This window comes from Pseudorca crassidens, chromosome 10, assembly GCF_039906515.1.
Source record: "Pseudorca crassidens isolate mPseCra1 chromosome 10, mPseCra1.hap1, whole genome shotgun sequence".
Taxonomy (NCBI): Eukaryota; Metazoa; Chordata; class Mammalia; order Artiodactyla; family Delphinidae; genus Pseudorca; species Pseudorca crassidens.
The window spans coordinates 21,628,018-21,649,374 of record NC_090305.1 but is presented as its reverse complement, the minus strand read 5'-3'; the positions used below and the strand labels follow the sequence as shown (position 1 = coordinate 21,649,374).

Genomic DNA, 21,357 nt, shown 5'->3' with positions numbered 1-21,357 from the left:
TAGGAAAGAGGGTACAAAATGGCGTTAGGTGATCCAGGGGAGTCAGAAAAGGTAATTTTAAGACAAAAGAGTACATTTACTTTACAGAGCAAGCACTAAATGTACAGTAGAGGTTAGACTATGAAATTACACATGATGAAAATACAAATAGGTTTAAATAAAGATAATTTTTATTTTATGAGATCAGTCAGGAATAGGTTCTTTTTTTCTTTTTTGTGGTACGCGGGCCTCTTACTGTTGTGGCCTCTCCCACTGCGGAGCACAGGCTCCGGACGCGCAGGCTCAGTGGCCATGGCTCATGGGCCCAGCTCCTCTGCGGCATATGGGATCCTCCCGGACCGAGGCACAAACCCGTATCCCCTGCATCGGCAGGCGGACTCTCAACCACTGTGCCACCAGAGAAGCCCCAGAAATAGGTTTTTAAATGAAGTTAGGAAAGCTGGTGCATAGCTTCCTGCTGATGCTGATAATAGGGAGGACAGCACTATGTTATTCTGCATCATGTCCTTTGTTGATGCAACCCAAGCTGGAATGCAGTACCTGAGAGGATGGATATTCAGTCTGATTCAGCATGGTGTTTCCTATGTCTAAAGTGTTCCTGTTGCTGTTCAACCTGGATAACTGTCAGAGCTTTCAACCACTCCCTTCTTCTCAAGGTGGATTCTGATGTTCACCTTGCTCGTGAATGGCCTGGAATTCTCATTTAAGCTGTCTTTTTCATAGTCTGGAAAGGAATAGTTGGTGGCTTCTGTGTCGCTTGATGATGAAATTCGGAATGCACTCCCATTCCACAGGCACTGGCTACAGCCTGGAAACAAGATATGGTTGGGGTGTGAAAGACTCAATGAATGAACAAGAGTTAATACCTTAGAAAGACATCTTAGGGAACAGTTCTCAGGGCGTACAATAGACAAAGAATGTGCACAGTCTTATTCCATCCTCAAGAGGTAGTAGAAACACGGAGACTAATATATCTAGTCAGGGTGAGTAGAGACTGAAGGTTTGCAGCCTTGCTCCCACAGTAGTGTTGTCCTCCTCTTTTACTGTCAGGAGACTATTCTGTTCCTTTTGATATTTAATAGCCAAAGCTGCAGCCAGTATGGCCTATGACAGTTTGAGTAAACTCTTACTCCAAGGGTTGGGAGTATATGGCAGTCTCTGCTTCAAGGGGGTTGTCCCTGGGGCTGATTTGTTGGGGTCATTCCTAAGGCAAAATAAATCATTACTAACATAGAGAAATGCCAAGGGTTACTGAAATCTTTAACTGAGGTTAAAAGAAGACTAGTCATCTTGAAACTCATTGAATGAACCACTAAAATATTAATTCAAAAGGAAAACTGACAATTCTGGTGAATTTTGTCACATGTGACAGAAAGCACAAACTTGGCAAGACAAACAATACAATTTATAATTTGGAAACAACGTGAAGCTTGGCCACAAAGGGATGAAATCAGAAATACCAAACCAAGCATGCTGGTGTTTTCTACTACAAATAAATCTACAGATAAGACTTCTGATCATGATCAGTAAATGATCAAATGGTGTGCAGACGTTCACTAGCAACATAGACAGGTGTGTGAGTGTGCATGTGTGTGGTGTGGTGTGAGGGGGGGCAATCTGAAGTCGCAGCCCCTTCCTGTAGCTGCCGCCTTCACCTCTGGAATCCTGTTCCTGAACCTCAACAGAAGCTCTGAAACCCTGGGCAACAGCCCCCCGGCCACACAAGCCCAAATGCCCGCTAACCAGGCGGGTGGTAGTCTTCGTGGTAGTCTCTCGGGGCCTTCAGGGCAAAGTCGCTGCCTAGCCTACCAGGTCCCTGCTGCCGCCTTGATTTTAAAATGTATGGTGAATTAGTGTTCTAAAAGGGTGATATACAAACCCCTTCCCCCTAACTTTAAAATTGTGTTGCGGGATCTTGTTTCCCGGACCAGGGATTGAATCCCGGCCCCCCTGCAGTGAAAGTGCCAAGTCCTAACCACTGGGCCACCAGGGAATTCCCCAGTACTGTCTTTTCTAATTTTATATCCCGTTGTCATACTGTCAGTGACATAGTCAAGGTTAAGGTTAAGAACTAGGGCACTGGAATAGTATGTGTGTTTATATCCCGCTTCCACCATTTACTATGTGTCTTGTGCCAGATACTTTACAGCTCAGTTTTCTCAACTATAAAATGGGAAATAAAATAAAATAAAATGGTAAAAATAACAGCATTTGTACAATCATGAGACAGGTTTTATCAGCACAGTGCCTGTAAAAAGAAACTATGGGTTCAACATTACCTTAAAACAAATATTGGGTTATTTAGATCCTATCAGGACATTTCTAGTTCAAGGTCATTGAAAAATAAATGCTAAGACTTTTTTTTATAAAGCCTCTTAGTGGAAAATTTTGTTCATTAGATTATACTTCTCATATGGGAGTTCTGTTTCTCGCCAGAGTTTTCATATAAAAGCATTATATACTATAGAATATTTAGGCCTTAAATATGTTTTTATTTCTCACATTAGTTCAAATGTGCCTCATCTAAAAGGTAAAACAAGTAGAGCAGGATTCACCTTTATATCCTGAAATCATTGGTAGAGTTCCAACTTGTTGCAGATTCCTCTCCACTCTTCTCTCAGATACCTACCCTTTCTACACTCTCCTCTAGGTCTTTTTTGGAGAGAATAGCAGCCAGCAGCAATGAAATAAAGTTTCGGGACCTATATTTTTAGTACTAATTCCTTCAGCCCTCTTCCACAATTGTCAGTAGCCAGAGAACCCTATTTCTGTCAAGAGAGCTCCCCAGAACTACACTCTCTATCCACCTACCCAGGAAGGTGCCAAAAACCCCACAGCGTACGTGGCAGTAAAATCCCAGTTATACTACTGTGTATCTCCTCCAAATTCTAAGGTTTAGTTCAATTTGAACACCTTTCCTTACCTCTAACCCTAGCTGTTGCCTAATTTGCTTCTATTCCCCTCCTGTCTTATTTGAATCTCTGGATTATGGTCTCTTGCTTTAAATGCTCTTCCAGTTGTTCACTTCCTGGCATGACCTCTGAACACAGATTTTGGCTTACATATTGGAATGCCACCACTGCATATGTCCTCTTGTTTGACATGACTGTCTAATTTAGTTGTGCTGTGTCTTCATTCTTTAAAGGAATCTTCCAAAAGAACTGTTCTGCAGTACGTTGCTCAAGCTATTCCACTCCTGGGCTTAGCCTACCTCCTCTTGTGGAGAATCATTAACTAGAGTTGATGATCAGTCTCTTTACCTGAATCTTCTTCCCCCCACACTGTAATCATGGTTATTTCCCAAGAGCGTCCTCTTTTTTATTTTCATTGCCATAGACTAACCCATTTATTAGCCTCCCCCAAATTCTGCTATTTTGGTTTGATTTTAGCAGTCAACGGAAGAGGTACATCCACTGTCTCACAGAAAGCAGACACACAGAGGTGAAGATCATATGCAGAACAGAAAACTGAGAATGAGAGAGAGAATAAAGAGACATTGGTCTTACAGTCATTCATCTCACCCAGTATTTATCTTTTATTCAATGTTTTTCACGTTTTTCTATTTCCTTATGAATTTAAGTTCTTTACATTAATAGGTTTTCCCTCTTGTGAATTCTCTGATGTTGACTAAGGTGTGAGCTCTGACTGAAGGCTCTCCCACACTCACTGCATTCATAGGGTTTCTCTCCAGTGTGGATTCTCAGGTGTCGAATAAGGTGTGAGCTCACTCTGAAGGTTTTCCCACATTCACTACATTCATAGGGTTTCTCTCTGGTGTGAATTCTCTGATGCAGGATAAGATGTGAGTTCAGGCTGAATGCTCTCCCACATTCTTTGCATTCAAAGGGTCTTTCCCCAGTGTGAATCCTCTGGTGTCTAATAAGATCTGAGCTCCCCCCAAAGCCTTTCCCACACTCATTACATTCATAAGGTCTCTCTCCAGTGTGGATTCTCTGATGCCTAATAAGCTTTGAGCTGTGTCTGAAAGCTTTCCCACATTCATTACACTGATGGGTTTTCTCTCCACTGAAAATTGCTGCATGTTTAATAAGGTTTGGGCTCTTGAGAGATTTTCCATATTGGTGAATTTTTTCTCCAGCATAAATTCTTTGATGCTTAATAAAATCTGAATTCCATTTGAAACTTTGGTCATAGGTACTGTGTTTACAAGATTTCTGGTGTGAAAATTCATTTGAGTTCAGATTTAAGCTTCTCTCACAATCATGGCTTATTATTTCACCTGTAAGTGTATTTTTGTGGGTGAGGATTTTACTAAAACCTCCATCCTGAGCTGATGATGGTTTTTGAGACTCCCCTGATTCTATTTCCTGTTGTCTCTTTAACCTGCCTGTAGACTTACAGATGTCTTGAGGCTCAGCAGATCCTTCTGACACAAATCCTGAAATTCTTCCTGATATAATTCTCTGCGATTCCATTCTCTCATAAATTTCCAGCTTTGGCATGGATCCACTGTTTTCACTCTCATTATCTAAAATAATGATGAAAAAATAAAGGGGTAAATACCTGTTTGCTGAGCTGATAGAAAATAAAACTTTGAGGTACACGCAAGATGGTTACCTATTGGTACTTCATTTGGCCACTCTAAAAATGTGTGGCCTTTGTAATTAGAGGACAGATGGATGAGGATACAAAAGAAAGAAAAATTGGTAAAAGCAAGTTATTTATGCAGTGGTTGGCAGAGAGAGGAAACAGACATCCGAGGATGAGCAGATACAACAGAAAAGATTAGGAAGAGGATCACCACCAGCAAGAATGGGGGTGGGGAACAAAGTAAGGAGAAAGAACTACGCAATGTGAATGAGAGGGCTCTTGAGGAACTTTGGGTCTATGATATTTCTAGTGTTAGGCTTAGAGGATGAAAGGGAGGCACAATCTCAAAGAGAGCAGATGAGGACATAGATGCATTGAGAAAAGTAAAGTTATAATGACTCTGAGGTATGTATGTGGTGGGAGAAACCTCCATCCATCTATCCATCCAATCCACCCTTCCATTTCTTCTTCATCATTCATGGATAATCAAATTCTGTCACTTCTGCTAAATGTCCCCTATATACCTCCCTTTCTTTACATTTCTGTTACTATAGAACCTCACCGCTTCCTGTTTAGATAACTGTAACAGCCTCCTTGCTGTTCTGACTCTGAGCTATTCTTCTTCCCAGTCATCCTAAATACCCTTACCAGACTGATTGTCATTAAACCCAGTCATCCTGGGACTTCCCTAGTGGTGCAGTGGTTAAAAATCTGCCTGCCAATGCAGGGGACATGGGTTCCAGCCCTGGTCCGGGAAGATCCCACATGCTGCGGAGCAACTGTCTGTGCACCACAACTACTGAGCCTGTGCTCTAGAGCCCACGAGCCACAACTACTGAGCCCATGTGCCACAGCTACTGAAGCCTGTGCACCACAACTACTGAGCCTGTGCTCTAGAGCCCGTGAGCCACAACTACTGAGCCCATGTGCCACAGCTACTGAAGCCCACGCACCTAGAGTCCATGCTCCGCAACAAGAGAAGCCACCGCAATGAGAAGCCCATGCACCGCAACGAAGAGTAGCCCCAGCTCGCTGCAACTAGAGAAAGCCCGCGCACAGCAACAAAGACCCAATGCAGCCAAAAATAAAACAACAATAACAACAAACCCTGTCATCCTCTTACACCCTACTCAGAAACCCTTAATCTCTTCTACGACACACCTGAGCTCTTCACACTGGTTTCCAGGACTATGATCTAGTCCTCAAAATTCCTACCTTCTAGCTCATCAACCATATACTGTGCTCATGACTCTATATTATGCTGGAATCAAGCAGCCCCTCTTTGTTATAGGGTGTCCTTTGTGTAGAATAAGCTAGCCAGTAAAGGGGGTTAGGCAGTGCTGGTCTTAGGGTGGGAAAATTTACAATTTTAGGTGGGCTGAACGGAAATGTTTCCAGAGCAAACTTGAAAGCAGAATTTGGGTAATTTAAAAAAAATTACTGTAATTTACTCTTGGGTTTATTTTTGGGCATCACCTTAATATCACCTAAAGTGATATTAAGTCCATGAACTTTTTAAACAATGAGTTTTTGAATAGCAATGAGGATTCTGTGGAGGTAGTCAGTGCAAGTATGGCCAACTTTCTATAAAAACATAAAAGAGCTTTGTAAAACCAAAAGTAAAATAAACAAAGGCAACAATATGGATCTTGTTCTATGTATCTGTGAATTATATTCTATTTCTGAGTATATCATCACATATTTGCCTCTCTTTTTCTCTATCATTGTATGTGCTTCTCTATGAACATGTTTTGTTTCTGTGAATGTGTTTCTTTCCCTTTTGCTTCTTTTCTCATTCCCTGACATCTCAACTCATTCATTTTCTTTCCTTTAACTTGCTCATAACATGAAAACATCTCATGTTTTGGAAATATTATGGATAAAGAACAAATGAAAAAAAGGAGACATTTTGGATAAGAAACAAATTTTTCTCTCTCTTTTTCTGGTTGGCCAATGACACACAAGAAAAAAGTTCTCCATTTCTCATGAAGTAATAAAGGAAAGGACCATCTACGGTTATGAAGACTAACATGAGAAGGGAGGTTCACTGTCCCAGTTCTTCAGGGACGTGCACCACAGAGAGTATTGTCCCTTACCACGGTCCAGTAGGAGTTGGGGTTCTGAAGCACCATGAAGGACCTTGGTGTTCACTGGCTGGAACTGGACACTAAGTGGTGGTCCAGGGGGTGCCACTTTTCTCCTGATTAGTTCTTGTCCATGTCCACAGACTGGAATCTGAGAAAAACAAAGTACCTTTGAGCTTACGAGAGAATCCCTGTTGGAATTAAACATCTTCCAAAACCAAAGAGAACCTCCTGTAGTATTGGGTTGGCCAAAAAGTTCGTTTGGATTGAACAAACTTTTTGGCCAACTCAATAATATAAAACTGGGGAAGGAAGAATTAAGTCTGACTCAATTATAAAAGGTAGTATGGTACCAAACAGAGATGGAAGGAGACATAACTGCATACTGAACTACGAGTTCCTACAAAGCTCGCTAGATATCAATCTCAGGCCCTTTTCTCCCTTTGTGGGACTCCACCCATCCTGGAGGTCTTAGATCTCCCATCCCCTTTGTACCTGGAGTACTGCTTCATCAGTGCCTCTCTCTAAATCTTCCAGTATGGTCACTGCCTCCTCTCCAGTCTCTGGGTAACGTTCATGCACCCAAGCCTGTAGATCCCCTGGCAGGATGGTCAGGAACTGCTCTAGCACCAGTAGCTCCAGGATCTGCTCCTTGGTGTGGGTTTCTGGCTTCAGCCACTGACAGCAGAGCTCTCGCAGCCGGCTCAGTGCCTCGCGGGGTCCTGGGGAATCCTGGTAGCAGAACTGCCTGAACAGCTGCCGGCAGAGCTCCTGCCTGAGGGTATCACTTCTCTGTAAGCAAGTGTCCTGCTTCCAGACAAAATCTTCCTCTTCAATCTTCACTATCAGAAGTTCTTCATCCTCTTGAAGGTTCTGAGCTGCAGCTTTCTTTGATTCTGTTGTCATCCTGAGATAAAATGTATGATCAGAATCCCACTTCTGCTCTGTGAAAGGCCTTTTTTAGTTTAAAGAGCTCTCCTGAGGGATAAAAAAATTGTTATTACTGTCTAGGAAGACAAAATATCTCATCATAGAAATAGTTATTCTTCATTATACACTTAAAAGCACTAAAATACCTGTTTTGTGGAATACAACTGTTGCATAATTTCTACCTAAAAGCAGCTTAAATTTTTATTTTAAAAATAAGATAATTTAAATTACAAATATTAAATATAAGACAATATAAATATAAGGCAATATTGAATGGTAACTTGTCACATGCAATTAAATTATTTATTAGTCATAAAGAAAATAACCATCACAACAGAAAAATGACAGAAGTGCTTCATAAAGTTGGAGATGGAAAAGAGCACAGTAGGTTACAATGGTCAGAAGCTTAATTAAAAAACTACCTTCTGATGAATGGATAGGATTTGACTAGGATGTGGGAGAAAGAAATAGGAAATTACAAGCAAGGAACAGCTTGAACAACTGGTTAATGGTAGGAACACAGAAGTGGGAAAGCAAATGTCAGTAGGTTTGTATAAGGAAATTATAGAGACAAAGGCCCTATTGAAGAAAGCTTCAAATGTCAAGTTCATGAATTCAGAGTTTATCTTTTAGGCACTGGGGAGCCAACAAAAGCTTCTGAGCAGAATGGCCTGACAAATACTGTTTGTGGAGATATATTGTTTATTTCTAGGATGGACCAATATGAAAAGATAGAAACATAAAGAGGCTACTATACTCATAAAAGTGTGGGGGAAATACAAGCTTAGAATGTTATAATTATCTATTCAGAATGTGGAACTAGGATTACTTATAAATCTCTTAAATAATAAAATAGGGCAACTTTTCTTGACAGCCAGAGGTTAACAATTTCAGTCAGTGTAACTAGCTTCTTCCCCAAAAGTCTCAGGTAGGTTTCCTTTTGTCCCAACAATTCCTTCTCTGCCTTTCTGGTTTCATGGCTCAGTCTATGTCCTGGACATTGAGGCCTATCGTATCACCAGGAAATTATAATAAACCAGCGCCAAGACTTGCTTATCAGTCTTTTGTTAGTCTTTTTGTAAGATATGAGTTCCTCAAGTCTTATCAGCACTTTGGAATGGTCAGTCTGGTGTCTGGACTGAAAAACTGAATAAAGGAATTGAGAGGTGAAGCCCCAGAGTACAATAGCAAAATACAAGTACCAATCTTTCATGTTCTTCTACTCAACATTTCACCAAGCTGACTACTGACTCTTGCACAGACATGTATGTTATTAAGAATCTTAACACAGCAAAGCATTGGGCTAGAAGTTATATGGCAGTGGTTTCCAAGAAAGTCTGAATTCAGAGCTGAGCTCACTGCCTAACTGTCATGTGGGAACTTTGTTAGAAACAGATTCCTTGGCCCTGCCCCTGGATATGCTGACCTGGTTAGTATGGGGTATGCCTAGATATTCTCTATTCTGATGTACAGATATAAGGAATTTAAAAAATAGTATTTGAGTTTGCAAAATAGTTGGAAAGAAATGACATAAAACACACATGGATACAAAACATTTAAATAACAAAACAAGTTTCACGTGACACACACATTGAAAATGTTTGATAAATGTTGAAAGCCGAAGTACTAAACAAATTGCATGGTAGAGACACTGAATATCTTAAGAGCTCTGAGGTAAGGAAGGAATGTGTGTGTATGTGTGCAAATATTTCCTACAGGTGGTGGGGCTTAAACTGGACAATAAAGGATGAGAAAGATCCAGAAAGGCAAAAAGGAAGGGAGAGCAAAGAGTTGAGGAAGTGGGAAAGAACAGCAGATTGATAATGAGACCAGCTTGCAGGGTGTAATTGGAGTGACTAAGAATTGCACTACCTCTTATAAGGAATTCACCAACTCTACTGAGTTCCTGCAGTTCCTAAAACAACATCTGTGGATGCAACACATATTAACCTGTATTATTTTTAGTTGTTTGGCTGTTTTCTTTTTCTTTTTTTTTCAACAATTGACTGGAGCTCCATGAGGTTAAGGAGCATTATTAATATTTATTAATATTTATTCTTAAGTTCCCACATTTGTTGATTTATTAGATAAAAATGTAAATTAGGAAATTTGAGTTTCCTAATTGCTTTGTCTTTTGGATATTCTGTATTTTAGATGATGAGACGTCCACTTAGAAAAACATTTCCAACAGATATTAAGAGATTTTAATGGAAAGGAGTTAGGAATGGAAATACAGATTTAGATAAGATCCATGGAAAGGGCAGTTAAAGATAAATATTGCGGATAATTGTCTAAGAGTATGAAATGAAGATCACAGGCTCAGATTGAACCTTGGAAAACAGAGTTTGAGGGGGTGAAAGTAGGAACAAAATTTAGCAATGATAGAGGAGGAAAATGGGGGGTTAGAGCTATGGTATATATATCAGTCTCAATCTTTCATAATTTATTGGGACATTCTTTTGATATAGAGACCTAAGTTCACTTCTTGTTATGTTTTCTAGACGTGTTAAATGTTTACCAGGTAGTGTCTTAAATCTTTATGGGCATTATCTCATTTAGCGTAGGAAGATGAACAGTAAAGTAGGCCTACAGAATCCACAATTCCTAGCTTAAACTTAAATTATCATGCTAAGCAGCTGATTCTACAACATATGTTATCTCCTCACATAGCTGAAAGTTCTGTCTTCAGATGTTTACTCACTTCTCATCCACTTAAAACAGTCCACAACTCTAGATAAAATCATCTAGTTCTCAAGGATTTGATATATACCCCGTAAAGCTGGGTTTCAAATGTCTTACTAATCTCAAGCTAATAAACATTTATTGAGCATCTAGTGCTTTACAATCATTGTGTTGGAGCAGAGTTACAAAAATAGCTAAGCAGATATGTAAACAAATGCCATTAGGACAGAGAGTAGGGAGTAATTAGTTACGTTGGGAAAGGTGGAAGTTTCGTAAAGTGCAGGCTTCCTGTTGGATGAGTAGGTTCCTGGTGAATGGGTAGGCTCTGGGTGTGTATGTTGGGGTAGGACGAGGACGGGGGTGGGGGGGTAGTTTTGTTGGCGGAGGGATGGCAGTTAGGGGAAATCCAGAGAGCAGGGGATTCACAGCTCTCACAGCACCTTGTGTTTCTCAAATTGAGGCACTTTACAGTCTTACAACTGCCTGATTTGCTGTCTTCTCTCTCATTCTAGAACGAGATATTGGTTTCAATATTGGCTTCGCGGCCTCCCCGCTACACAGGAAACACTAAATATTTACTGCGTGAGTAAATTTCATGAGGATGCCGGGATGTCCCCACTTTTCCTGCGAAAAGGCAGATTACTCCTCCCATGAGAAGCAGGAGTCAGGGGCGGACCGTGGGGCAGTCTTCTTCTGGCAGAACGCAGCCGATCCAAGACAGATGCCACCCTTCCTCGCCTTGCCCGACTGGGTCAGGCCACTCCTCTTACCAGTGACCCTGTAATCTCCGCAAGCAGGAATGCCCGAGCCCCCCCAACCACGCCCTCTTAGCCCTCAACGATGACGTCACGCGCGGCGGAGGTAACTATGGAAACCCATATTCTTTCCCGAAATAGGAGGGCGCGAACGCTCTCCCAACGCCAAACCTAGTTCCACCTTTCCTCGGGATTCCTCTGAGGTCCCGGTCCAGAGCGCCACAGGGCTGCTGCAATCCCGAAGGTAACATGATAGGGACTGGGTGTTTAAAGGGGACAAAGGGCCGGACATCTGAGGCCCCAGAGCCGGACTCACCTCTCCCACAGGGCTGGTTCCGATCGGACACTTCCGGTGGAAGGACGGAGCTGCAATACGCCTCCAGGCGTCCTTCCACAGAGACTTTTGAGGCTGCGCAGAAGGAGACAGGCCGGCTTTGGACTGCGCTTCCCAGAAGCCTTCGGATCTCCTCAGGAGCCGGGACTCCATTTCCCAGGCGTCTTCGCTACGGTCTTGAAGTCCTCAGACTTTGAAGGAGAAGGCGTCTTTTCTTCTCTTTGTAGTAATAAGCTTGCCTCTATAGCTCCCATGCGGTCCTCATCCTTGACTTCATCCCATTTCAGTATGGGGCCATGAAATGGAAGCCCACGCAGCAGGGACGCGGCTCAAACTTCACCTTTGGACTTATGGGAAACTTTTCCCAAATCCTTGGTTTGTCCCTAACCCGGGTGGACCGCAGATATGCAAAACGGGGTTAATCATAACGCCTGGTTTAAGACTTTGCGTTACCCTAAATTGTGAACATTCTTTAATCCATTACCAAATCTATAAGAACCAGAACGTTGACAATAACCTAACCTTTACTACAACTCTTTCTCTTGTCTCCCTCTGTATTTTGTGTCCCCTTACTTATTGAAAAGATAGTTCTGCTTGATACATACACATGGCCAAACAATATAGGCTTTTAATTTTAGTTGTTTTTGTCTGAAAGGCATCATGTCATAGGTAATCTGAATTTGCTTCTTTTCACTCAATAAGTTAAGATATACCCATATTGTCGAGTTAAAATTCATTTTCATTACTGTATAATATTCCATTTGTGAATATAGCATTGTGTTCATCCTTTCTCCTAAGATGGGTTGATAACACTATTATCTCTCTTTTGGATTACCGCAGTAAACTTTTTTTAACATCTTTATTGGGGTATAATTGCTTTACAATGGTGTGTTAGTTTCTGCTTTGTAACAAAGTGAATCAGTTACACATATACATATGTTACCATATCTCTTCCCTCTTGCTGTCTCCCTCCCTCCCACCCTCCCCATCCCACCCCTCCAGGCGGTCACAAAGCACGGAGCTGATATCCCTGTGCTATGCGGCTGCTTCCCACTACCTATCTATTTTACGTTTGTTAGTGTATATATGTCCATGCCTCTCTTGCTTTGCCACAGCTTTTGTTCAGCTCACAGGGAAACATTCTGACTCTGCTCACCTGTGAATGGCTGCAAGAAAGAAGAAATTAACACATCCCCTACCCGAGGATGGTCAAACCAGGGGATATTTTGCAAGACTTATGACCTTTTAACTTTATTTCCTAACCTCCGCCTCCCCACCCCCTTCTATAAAAGAAACTAGCATCCAGACCCCAATGAGATGGTTCTCTAGGACATTAGTCTGCCATCTTCTCAGACGCCCAGCTTTCCGAGTAAAGTTGCTATTCCTTACCTCAACACCTCGTCTCCCGATTTATTGCCCTGTCTTGCAGTGAGCAGAGCGAGCTTGGACTCGGTAACAAAAAGGAGACAATCAAAGTTTAATAACATGTATACATGGAAGAACCCAGGAAAACTGAGTAACTTGCGAAAATGGCCAAAGTTCCCACCTTAAATACCGTCTTCAGCTAAAGATAAAAGAGGATGTTGAGGGTGAGGAGAGTCTGTTATGGGAGATTACCAGGAAAAGCAGAGTAAACAAAGGTGATTGTGATAGAGATTTGTCATTGTCTTCTCCATTGATAAAAGTTTCTAGAGATTTGGTCATTCTCCTTTTTCAGGTACAGGCAGGGAGACACACTTACAAATAAAGATTTCCCTTAAAAATGTAAATGTTCCATATGAAAGGGCAGCTTCTACTTGATTTTCAGAGCCCTTCTCTGTTAACACAAGTTCATGTGCCCGATGCACGTTGAGGCCAAACAAACTGAAACGTCGGAGTTTGAGCAGAGAAAGGTTTATTGCAAGGCCATGCAAGGAGACAGGTGGCTCATGCCCTAAAAAGCCCCAAGCTCCCTGAAGGAAGTGGGGGGGGGAGAGGGGGGAAGGGTTTGCAGGGTCTGTGACCAGCTTGTGCACAGTTCTCTGATTGGCTGATGGTGAGGTAGCAGGTTGGTGTCACAGGGGTTCACTTTATCAGTCCTTAGGCTCCAGGAGGCCTGGGGCTATGTGTTTATGGTCCTCAAGTGGTTAACATCTTCCATTTGTTTGACAGGGGGAGGTTTTTTACATCTGCAAAACAACCCAGGAAATGTGCATGAAATCCTATTATCTAGGTACTTCAGAGAGGAACTAAAGCAGAGGATATGGAGGAAGGCCTGTCCTGGGAAGGCTCCATGGGGTCCTGCTCGATTACATCCCTTGTCTGCTGTTTCTCAGAAAATAACCGGCTTAAAACAATTCATATGCCAAAGACATATTTTAGGGTGGCAAATTCTGCTCCCCTACACTGCAACAAATATGGGCTAGGTGTGGAGTGGAAACTCGGCAGGTGTTACAGATCAGAGACCACTGTCTCTGCGTGACCTAGCAAATATTTTTTTAATTAAATTTATTTCTTATACAGCAGGTTCTTATTAGTTATCTATTTTATACATATTAATGTATATGACCTAGCAAATATTTGTTTATCAAATAGTACCAAACTGCAGACACAGGAGAAGCTCTGAAAACTGAGTCAAAGTTCCGCTTTTGTAAGAGACATTTATATTTATAAGGGAAACCTCTATTTGCAAGGGTGTCTCCCTCTCTGTATCAGGAATAGCAAGATAATCAAATCTCTAGAAACTTATCAATGGAGAAGGCCCTGACTTAAATATTCATAACAACCATACCCTGGTTTACCCTGCTTTGCCTGAAAACGGCCCATAACTGATCTAAACCTGGTCACGATCCTTGTCCTTGAACAGGTCTCAGTAATTAATGATCTAAAGGGAACAAAAGAATGCAGGAACAAAGGACTGTTATCAGGCAAGAGAAGTAACAATAGCAAAGATAGTAAATCAGTGGGAAAGACTCCCAGTTCTGTTTCTGTGGTAAAGATTAGCCTGAAGCACATTCTCCAGCTGGCTTGCAGAATTTAAATCCAAGTGCTCAACCACCAGATCAACCGGAGCCTAAGGGATGATAATGTTGACCCTTTATGACCCTTGTGACTTTGACTAAAGCTTGAACCCTGCTGACCTTTGCCCCAATTCTATGCTGAATTCTCCTCTGTTCAAGCCCCTTCATGAATATGCATGTACTCTTAGCTTAAAATTTCCCCAGTTTTGCTGCTCTGGGAGACACTGCTTTGAGAAAGAGCCCTGGTGTTCTCTGGACTTGCTGCAAGTAGTAAAGCAGAAAATTCTGAGAAATGAGGACTGCCATAAATTCCTTCTCCAGGGGAATTTTATGGCCATGAAGAAGATGGAAAGTCAGCACCAAGATGAGTCTGCACAAAGATACTTCACTAAAATAACCCTTGTGTTCTATTAATTTCCCCGTGTATTTTCTTCCCACAATTTACATATCTGAAGCAAGGTCCTGGTGCGACACGCCAGCGGCAGATGGCAGGCAGGACAGGCCAATAGTCTTCGCTCCCAGGGGAAGAGGGAGGTTACAGGTTATGGGGGGAATTGACATCCGATTGGCTCATCGGTTGCCAGGGAAACCAGAGGGCCGTGCCCCTCACCGCTCCTTTGATAAGCTATCATAGTGGAGATAGTTCCGATCTAAAGATTAGAACAGTCACTAGATGGGGCCGGGGCAAGTACATAGGTATTTACTGATTAGGATGTATGATTAAGAGGGAAGGTCAGTCAGGTGAGTAGGGTGTAGGGAAGCAGGCACTGGTCGAGCAGGGGATGAAGGTACAGAGAGCAAGAGAACAGCCATCTTGGGTGGCCTAATCTTACAACGTGTGTGTAGGTGGGGGTAAGGCAGGCATGTAGGGCATTGGGCATGATTTTAAGGAATGTAGGTTAATCTACACCTAGTTATACATTAGCTCCCATCCATCCCACCCCTAAACTACGCTGAGCCCCCGAGTGGGGCCTTCATAAAAGAGAGGCTGCAGTTCCTGAAGTGGGTGATGGCAGGAATGAATGAATGAGAAGTATGGAGAGGATGGTACTTAATGAAGGCCACTTTCCAGGTTAAAAGAGGGAGAGCAGAGACCCTGGAACTACTGGATCACGGACTGTTATCCTAGGCCCCAAACCTGAACTCGAATGCAAATGTGTGTATGTGTACAGGTTTCTAAGGAGTTTATCCAGATCTTTCATCCGTTCTTACAAGGATCTGTGAACCCACCTGTTAAGAATCCCCCACCCTAGACTTTAAGGGGAGATGGTCAGAAACAGCAGACCAGCGCCCTTGGCTTTGAGCTATGGTGAGCTTTTAAACGGTGTTTAATTTGTGAGTTTAGCCCTTCTGTCAGTGCTGAGTCTGCAGAATTTTCCTGAGAAAGAAAGGGACTGTCAGGGAAATTTGTGCTTCAAAGGAAAATTATAGCACACCCTTTTGTGTCATCTGATTCTGTGAGAGCTATTTTACAATTCTGTAGATTGTAGATATGATAGCAATAGAAAATAACTCCTGTCTAAGACAGGCAAATTAATTGTCTACTGGTGGGACATTTTCTCCCTCCCTAGTCCACCCTCCCCACCAATCCCTAACCGTGTAAAAGCCAGTTTGGGCCCTATTTACACTTTAATTTCAATATTCCTGATCTATAAATGGCCTCCATTCTTCGAATTCTCCTTTGAATTGTAGTAACACCTCACCAGTTACCTCGTTAGTGAGTTAAATAAAATCTTTTCAAAGGGGTTCATTTTTATACTTGTATGAGAGTCACGATTGTATATTTTTGGGGAAAATTACCCTTTAATAAGACCTTTGTTCTTTATTCGACTGGAAGGAGTTTCTAGTGCCACCTCCATAACCATGGCAACCGAAGCATAAGGCAAACAAACCCACAGAATTCCTAAATCTCCCACAGCCTACCCTTTGGGGTGACCAGAGGGGAACAGCACTAGGCTCCTTCCCCTTCCTTCTCGTTCCTCCCCTTCTTCCTCCTTTTGCTCCCCACGCCCGCGACCCAGGGGCTAGAATCGTGGCGGGGGCGGCTACCGGCCGCTGAGACGCGCCCGAGACCGGGCCGCCCACACCCGGGCCAGCCTCCGGTGTCGCAGGGGGACGCTCTGAGCTTGCAGTGGAAGGGAGAGTTTCCTGAAAAGAAGGAACATTACAAGTTTCTAGTCAGTAAGAGCAAAAAACTAAACATTTTTTTCGGCAAGAAAATTCGGGTTGTTTCAATGTAGCAGTAAAAATAACAGGTAAAAGCCATGTGGAAAGTGTGCAGGAAGCTGGCGTGTAGGCATTGGTGGTTCAGTGGTAGAATTCTCGCCTGCCACGCGGGAGGCCCGGGTTCGATTCCCGGCCAATGCAGAGAGCCTTCTGTTTTCAAAAAATCCTTCCAATTTTCAAAATGCTCTCGTTTTGAACTCGGATACTTTATACATTCGAATTTTGACCTACTCGTATATTTTGTGACCATAAGACCCGGAGTCACTTCTGCAAGGTGAAAGGGGCAGGCTGGCTGGAGACGGGCTGTTTTCCTAAAAGAAACATCCAATTTTCTGTGTTCAGAATATATGGAGTCAATCTGCTCTGGATTCATTCTTCTGTTTGAAGCATGAGTAAAGCCAGCGAATGGGCTCTGATGGAAAGAAAACTTTTTCCAACTTATAAAAACAGCTCTCTTTAAATAAAAATATAATAAAGGAATTACTGCGAACCTCAGCCGCCGCGTTCAGCAGAGTGGCGCAGCGGAAGCGTGCTGGGCCCATAACCCAGAGGTCGATGGATCGAAACCATCCTCTGCTAGGTGCTTCTTTTTTTTTTTTCGGGGTGGGGGGGGGGGAACGAGGTACCGTAGTCTTAGCAACCCTGTTTCCCTTCTTTCTGTACCTCATGAAAATGTGGGTAATTCAGGGGTAGATTTTTATCCCAAGAAAATTTTGTGACGAAAATAATTCACAAATCAGAAAGTCTCTAATGTCAGGTGCCCCATCTCAGGGAGCAGAGAATTAATATTCATCCATCCGCTGAAAGGTGCCCATCTTTACCTACTACTGTATTGTAAAAGAGAATTTAAATTTAGAGTTAAAAAGAACCATATATAGCTGATTTCAGTTTCAGAGATTTGGTTAAAGGGAGCTGGGGTTTATTTAAAATGACAGTTTTCAACAATCTCTCCCCCCTGCTCTGTTTTCCTCCTTAGCACTTATCACTATGTAATATATAGTATATTTTATTTATTCATTCAGTATTTAGTCCCCCTGTGGTTCCTGTAGTATCTACAACATGGCCTGTCACATCTTGGGCGTTGCTCGTTTGTTAAATACGTTAAAAGCTACGATTTCTAATACACCAAAGATGACTATTCTTCGTTATTCTTCACCTTCTTCTTTCACCTTCTAAAAAAGTACAAAAGAGTACAAAAATTACCACACAGAATCTATCTACTACTTAACATTATGGTATATAAACTACAAATTTCTTTTATATTTAAGGAAAACAACAACAACATAAAATTGAAGTACTCTTCAGCTGCAAACCCAGTCCTAATATCCCCTTTCTCAGGGCAACTCTACTATGAATTCGATGTGCATATCTCCCATTCCTTTTTTTTTTTTAATGAATAATTTTTATTTGCAAGGAGCCTGAGAACAACTCATATTACAGTTTTCATTTAAATAACACAATGCTTATTTTCAAAAGCATTGACAAAGTGCCCACATAAAAGGCTTTCCTTTATGATACCATTGACAGTAAGTCTATTTCTATGTAATAATCTATAACTAAACATATGAGTATACCTAATGTCTACATAAATGTCTGGACTGAGAGGCCAAAGGGCCATATTTGATTTTCAGTTGGTTCTAAAGTGAAGGCAACGTCTTTATGAACCTGGCGATAGAGGTTTTAGAAATCCAGTCATTAAAGTTCTTTTATCAACTATATTTAATTTTTTTTTTTTTTTGTATTTAAAGTTTTTTCCACATGAAAATCCTATCACAGTAAAGAATCACTTTAGGTACCAGGCGAGATCTCATTTCATTTTCAGTCTTGCTTACATGGATGCCCATGGCAGACACAATTTCCATCTGAGGTGTTTCAGTAACAAGCTTTCTAATCTCACAGATCACCAGAGGAACATGTGATTAATCAAAAGGAAAAAATTGCCCAGAAAGATGAAACATTATTCACTATTTTCTTCTGGGTTCTATTTAAGAAATAAAATTTCAGTCGGTTCTTGGATATTGTAACCATAGACTGAGCATCTTCTCACAGTGGCAAATTCATGCTTACCTAGAATTTCTTATTGACGTGCATAAAAATGAAAAGAGAAGAGCTCTATTATGATAGTGTCGACGAAAAATTAAATCAGCCGATCTCAGAAAGAAATGGAAAACTTTCTTCAAGCCAAATTGAGGCTTATAACCAGGGAACAGCCTCTCAGAAACCTCCAAGAACTGTTCCGCCCATTAGAAGTCAAAACACAGTTATATAAGTTTTTTGAGACAGAGGGCTGTACATCAAACGACGTATTATTGACAGTTTACACAATTCAGATCTGCAAGTACAAAGTTGTGGGTTATCATGGCTCCTTACAAGATCAAGAAGGAAGGTTTTCTTTTAAGGAGTTGTCTTGTTGGTGATAGAAGAATGTTGTTCTTTACGGTTGAGGCCAGTATTTCTGCTGATGGGAGTGGTTTGGTGGATGCATCATGCAGACACACAATGCACAGTGGAGGGGGGAGGGGGAGGGGGAGGGAGGTGGGGGCGGGGGTGCGGGGAGCGTAGCCCAAACGGCAGAGAAAATTTTTTATGTTTAAATTTTTCTTGTCTTGCCATAAAACGTGAATTTTATTTCACAATAGTCATTTTATTGTGGGGCCGGGCCTCCAAGCACACTCTCTGTGTAGAGCACATCTCCCACAAAAAGCATTTTGCGTGATTGAAACAAAGTTTGTCATCTGTTACATTTGTTAGCAGTAGCTTCAAGTGACCTGGAAGAAGGAGACTTATTTTTAGAAACAGATTATTTCTGCTGGAAGAGAGACTTCAGAGATCACTTTTAGTTCAGGAACAGACCAGGAAGATGAGACCGTCCAGTAAATTACACAGAATGTGATAGCAGTGGCAGCAGGGCTGGGTGGTGGATAAAACCCAAGCCTTCTGATTCCACAAAGTGTTATTCTTCAATTACAGTCTTCACTTCATAGCTTTGGATGCCGACTATAGAGATTTCCAAATCTCAGAATTTCCTAGAGAGGCCTAGAAACTGCTTGTGTGAGGCAATAATCTGCTGGTTGAGAGTTGAGTGTCTATTCAATAAGGTTTGGAGGAAGAAAATGGGACTGGGACCAGTTTACCTTTGTCCCCCTCCTTCCTGTCCACACCCATACCTGGAATCATTTGCATTTTATTAATTATCTACAACTTACATTCTATCTCTGAGTTGTAAAATAGCCTAATCACTCAAAGGCAATCAAAGATGCACACCTCCATAGATCATATAATCCTGGAGGCTCAGCCACGTGGCCCCACCCCACCGGGCACCACTGAAAGGACTCCCTGGGAGCTGTCGACTGAAAAAAAATGCACAACCTAAACGTTGAGAATTATGTTTTATTCCGTGGACCTGCTGAGGACTTAAGCCCAGGTTGCAGCCTCTCAGATAGCTTTGAGGGACTGCTGTGAACAGGTAAGGGAGTAGCCAAGATATATAGTAGTTCAAACAAACACGGGTGGTCTAGCATCAAAATATCACTGCTAATTAAAGAAAACCAGACATCACAAGTTAATGAATTTAGCGCGTTTTTATGTGTGGGAAGATGCAAGAGTCTGGGCTCATTGAAATCGTTCCTTTGATATGTATCTTAACTACCTAGGGCCAGTATCCTGCTTTTCGCCATCCTGAAGCCCCTCAGGGTGCACAGTCAGTGCGTGGCAGTGGCTGATGGCTTGATGGCTGCGGTAAAATCCTTCGTTTACTGATATGGCAGGTGACAATTTTTGTCCACAGATCCCATTCACACACTTCCAAGTTTGGTAACTTATTCTGACAACTCATACACATTCTGTTAATAATCTTCCTTTCCTCTTTTACTTCTCCGATGCCAAGTTTTCATTCTCAGGCCTGCTTTTATTGCTATACTGACCAGTGGAATTCCAGGATCTAGCCTTGAAAACACAGACAGTTTTTAGTGCTGGAGAGAGGAACAGATCCTGTAGGGCTTCCTAAAATGGCTATTTCTGATGATGTTCAAAGACATTGACCTCAGAGATTGTTACTATGACCCATGTTACTACGAAGTAACATTTAAATTGTAAGTCTGTAAGTGATTGTCTTTCGCAAAGAAAATGTCTTGCCCTAGTAATAAGCTGCTAATTGGCAGCTCCTTTTTTCCTCAAGATCTTTATCTTTGTGATATTTGTTAATCAGAAGAAGACAATTGGTTTTTCCTACTTCCCCCATATGCGTGGAAATAAAGTAAAAAAATATTAAAAGAAATCAGTGATTCACTAGAGAGCTGATTTCAACAGAATTTGAGTCTGTGCCTCATGTAAATAGAGGAAACAAGGAGCTAAAGGAGAGAGAGGGGCAAGCTGGGTTCAGGGAACAAGGGTGGGCCATTTGCAGAAGGCAGTGGAACCAGGAAGGGAAGAGGTGGAGCTTCCGTTAAGATCCTTACCGCCTCTACCTTCCCCTTTCATTTTATTCATTGTAAGACAGGAGAAATAAGAACAGTTACTAAAAAAAATAAAAAAATTAAAAAAAGGAGAAAAATTTGAAAGGAACAAAGAAAAGTAGGTAGAGGAGAATACATCACAGTAAGACAAATATAACATAATTAGAAAAGAATAAGTTTATTTATTAACTAGTTAGTCTACAATAAACTACTCCAAACAACTTTCACCACTTTTACCTCATTGTTGGTAGGGAGCTGAAATTTTTTTATTATTTGTTTAGTTCACTTTTTTATCCATTTACTTAAATTGCCAAAAAAAAAAAAAAAAAGCTGTTGAATGCC

The 21,357-nt window shown here is 41.7% G+C and overlaps 1 protein-coding gene and 2 non-coding genes across 9 annotated transcripts; 2 read left to right on the top strand and 1 right to left on the bottom strand.

The window, feature by feature from the left end:
* Positions 1-152: 152 nt before the first annotated feature.
* ZNF165 (zinc finger protein 165) lies at positions 153-11,432 on the bottom strand. Of its 7 annotated transcripts, XM_067752274.1 has the most exons (5): positions 11,184-11,332; positions 7,131-7,610; positions 6,648-6,786; positions 4,361-4,489; positions 153-808 (listed from the first exon to the last, which is right to left on the bottom strand). In XM_067752274.1, the coding sequence occupies exons 2-5, from the start codon at positions 7,539-7,541 to the stop codon at positions 609-611; spliced, it is 879 nt and encodes a 292-aa protein (XP_067608375.1). In that variant the 5' UTR covers positions 7,542-7,610; positions 11,184-11,332; the 3' UTR covers positions 153-608. The 7 variants fall into 7 exon arrangements, with proteins under 7 accessions (XP_067608375.1, XP_067608370.1, XP_067608369.1 ...); XM_067752269.1 differs by lacking the exon at positions 153-808 and having other exon boundaries at positions 3,512-4,489; positions 7,131-7,613; positions 11,319-11,432; XM_067752268.1 differs by lacking the exon at positions 153-808 and having other exon boundaries at positions 3,512-4,489; positions 11,319-11,401.
* A 5,199-nt stretch (positions 11,433-16,631) lies between these two features.
* TRNAG-GCC (transfer RNA glycine (anticodon GCC)) lies at positions 16,632-16,702 on the top strand. The gene has a single exon. It is a non-coding gene; the product is annotated as a tRNA-Gly (tRNA).
* Positions 16,703-17,068: 366 nt separating this feature from the next.
* TRNAM-CAU (transfer RNA methionine (anticodon CAU)) lies at positions 17,069-17,140 on the top strand. The gene has a single exon. It is a non-coding gene; the product is annotated as a tRNA-Met (tRNA).
* The last annotated feature ends 4,217 nt before the right edge of the window (positions 17,141-21,357 follow it).